At 28.2% G+C, this 3,828-nt stretch overlaps 1 protein-coding gene across 1 annotated transcript in view; it reads left to right on the top strand.

Annotated features, from left to right (window-relative positions):
* LOC105292456 (adhesion G protein-coupled receptor L3) overlaps window positions 1–3,828 on the top strand; it is a 610,351-nt gene that overhangs the window by 274,562 nt on the left and 331,961 nt on the right. Inside the window, exon 3 of the mRNA XM_023530910.1 lies at window positions 1,554–1,782. Coding sequence (XP_023386678.1) covers window positions 1,728–1,782 — 55 coding nt within the window. The 5' untranslated portion in view covers window positions 1,554–1,727. The remainder of the gene's footprint in view (window positions 1–1,553; window positions 1,783–3,828) is intronic.

Genomic DNA, 3,828 nt, shown 5'->3' on the forward strand with positions numbered 1-3,828 from the left:
AAATAACATTTTTATATATGTTATATCCAAATTTAGTGGTCTTGGAGCCCATCTACACAGTAGTGAGTCTGCAAATATTTTTTTAAATTATCAAATGATCTTCCTTTTTACACATTTATGTTAAAAGGGTAAAATTGAGAAGTAAATGTATAATAATTGTGAAGACATATAGCTCATCACATGCTAGACACTATTCTGGGCAATACAGATTTTATATGTTCTATATAACTCTAAATTACAATTTTTAGCTCATTTAATATGGATTATATGGATTAAGTAGTATCACTCCCCCCCCTCCATTAACAGATAGGAAACTGAGGCACTGAAAGCATAAATGACGAAGTAACAGTACTAGTAGAGTTAATAATTGAGATTGGGTGGTCTTGCTCCAGAATACATGCTGTTAATTACAGTGCTATAAATAACAATGCCAGAAATTAACATCAATCTGTAATTTTTTTCTATAATCAAGACAAATACTTCAGAAATATTTTGGAATTTATTTTGGCAGAATGAGGCTTATTAACATAATCTTTAGTAAACTATCTTTATTTTGAAAGTCTCTTTCCAGAAAAAATTAAATTTATACTCAAAATATGAAATGACTTTAAATATATATCAATCACCAGAATAGAAAGGAGAGAATGAGAGTGTGTGTGTGTGTGTGTGTGTGTGTGTGTGTGTGTGAGTGTGAGAGAGAGAGATAGAGAAGAGTGATCCGAATTGTACTTGATTGATCAATTTTAAAGGTACTGACTGTGAAAGACAAAATTTTCAAAATTTGGGTCATGTTCCTTTTAATGCTTATAATTTTCAATGCTTTCCATATACATATATATATAACGCTTTTAAGCAAGATTCCTCATCTTAAGTTGTAAGATCTTGGAAAGCAGATTGCATGTTTTATTCAGTGATCTATCCTGTATTCCTAGCCTAGTGCTTTGTATTTCAGTGGGCACTCAATAAACCTCTGTTGAATGAATTAATTATCTTTGAGCATAATTAGTTAACATAAATCTATGATCTTCACAGATTTACTTACAAAGATTCTTAGAACATTAATGCAGTTAATATGTAGAATAATTTCTGAACAGATATCAGGGCCAGGAAAGAAAGTAAGACATACATTAACTATTTTTGTTTTAAACTCATAGTGATGATAATGAATGATTTTTTTTTTAGTATTCTAGTTTGTAAAAATTATATTTGTGGAAAGCGTTTATATACAGTAAATCCCAAATCTATTCTACATATTGACAAATTATGCAAATTAATTATTAATTATTAACAAATTAATATAGTGTATTTATTATATTAAATGTAGTAACTGAGACTGAATCATTTATTTCAGTCCTTTTAGGGTCTGAGAAATAAACACTGGTAATACATTCATAAATAATGTTTTTAGGTTATTAGTCAGTCATTTTTATGCATAATGACTGTATTTATTAAAACGAAGTGAGGAGGTATAACATCATCTAGCAGGAGATAAATTTTCAAAGAATTAAGATAGGAAAACCTATATTTAATAACCCTTTTTTTTTTTTTTGCAGGATTCAGATTTGGGATATTGGTGTTTCTGTTTTTGAGGAATATTTCTTTTTTGATTTTAAATTTTTTTTAAAAATCATCAGTCTTGGAATACAGGAGGAACCAGAAAGACAATTATTTTGTTTCACGTTTGAAACATTCGCTCTTGAGGTACTCTCAAGCCCAAGTACACAACCATGTGGCCATCACAGCTACTAGTCTTCATGATGCTCTTAGCACCAATAGTTCATGGTAAGACCTTTAATTGGTTTTTGTGTGATATTTAATGTTGTTTAAGTTATTTATACTAGACCCTTTCCTTTAAATCTTTGCTCTAAGATTTTGCAGCTTTTGCCTTCCATACATTAATAGATGTAAGTTAAAGGCCATAATATGTACCTTAAGCTGCAATAAATGTGAGTTTGAGTTTAATTTCTTAAGTTACCTTTTGAAATGTATATAACCAAGTTTTTTTTAACACTCACATATTTTATTCTTCATTTTTTACCACACTTAAGGAAAATCAGCTTAATTATTAACTTTATCATTTATTATGATTTTTTGTTTGCATATTTTTGTAATAAAAATAATTTTAATGTAGTAAATATACACATTTAAAAGAAAATACCCCCAAAATTCTGCTTTCCCAAACTAAGTAATCATTTTCTTCTGAGTGTTTACTACTCTGTTTAATCTTTAATACATAGAGTATAAACTGAACTTATCATTGAAGAAAAATTATTTTTGTCATATACCTTTCAATGCAAAAAAGAAAAAAAAGCATTAAAATTGTATGGACATATGCAGAAAGTCAATTTTAGTGAAACATGCTAATATACTCAAAAGTATATACTATATTCATTTATAAATACTTCTTGGTATTTGTAATCAAAATATAATAGTTAAGAAATAATGTACCTTTGCAAATATTACAAAACACATAATAAATATGACAAATTTTGTACAACTTAGTATATAATATTCTCTAAATCTCTATAAAAACCATCAAATTAAAGTCTATTTCTAGGTTCCTTTTTCACAATTTAAAGTTTTTCACTGATTACCATTAGTTTTGCACTAAGATGAAAATGATATAATATAGTCATTATCTCATACTAATGGTAATTACAGCAAAGAAAAAGGGACACAGCTGTATTTGCCACTGCTTAGGAGGTCTCAGAATATTATAACATATCAAGCAGCTGAAATAATCTTTCAATTCTTTAATTCATTTTTGTTTTTTAATTGATTATACAAATATATTGTAGTTCATCAGTGATGCGATTCCAAATTTGGCCTATGTTCTTAAATTTCAACTTGAGTTGTATTCTGCTGTCATTACAAGAACTAGATAAAATAATTTTTGTTTCTTTTGAAGTTTTCCTCTAAACTTCCCCCGATTTAACATTTATTTCTAACAAATCACTATAATATATAGTAGTACTTTTTGAAGAATGGAAGTAAAATTATACAATCATCTAATTTTAAACAATGTAAATTTGGTCAACAATTTCAAAATGTTTCCTTAATTCATATACTGATTCAGCACTTAAACATTTACATACTTGGGCACATCTAACATTTTGCAATATGGGACAATTATAGAATGATGTCACTTTAAACAATTGTTTTCTCGATTATCTACATATCTAAAAATGATTCGTTAATTTTTTTTCTGATGTTATAAAAATGCCTCATAAGATTCTCTTGAGGATCAAATAAATAGCGTATATAAAGAATTCAGCACAGAATATGTTGAATATTAAGTGCTTGAACATGTAAATTTTCTTCATCATATTATTTGTCCTTTTAGTTTTGATTCCAATAAATTGTAACAATCAGGAATTAGCTCAGGAATTATCCAACCACGAGAGCTGTTCTGTTGTATAATCAAGGGGAAAAAAATACATACGTACATATACAGAGACATAAGCATACACACAATTTATGTTTGAAAAGTCACTCTAAAATTACATGTGTTTGAGGAAGGTTGGTTAAAAATAGCAGAAATAGACGTTGGAGAAAAGACTTTTTTTTCCTGAAATTTCTGATCTCTTAAACTGATACCTAATATATATGTAATTGGGCCCTAAATGTGGAAGTCATAGATCATGGCTCTTGGATTGGGACCTGTATTGAACATGCACACACATGCATGCGCACACACACACACAGACACACACACATACACAGTTTCTCCAAGTAACTCTGAGAAGTATTTTTAAAAACTCTATTATTGCATACAGAAAATTTACTTGGTATATGAAATATTTTAGGATAAAGCTTAAAGTAATTCTT

The sequence above is a fragment of the Pteropus vampyrus genome, unplaced genomic scaffold, assembly GCF_000151845.1.
Source record: "Pteropus vampyrus isolate Shadow unplaced genomic scaffold, Pvam_2.0 Scaffold57, whole genome shotgun sequence".
NCBI classification, from domain to species: domain Eukaryota; kingdom Metazoa; phylum Chordata; class Mammalia; order Chiroptera; family Pteropodidae; genus Pteropus; species Pteropus vampyrus.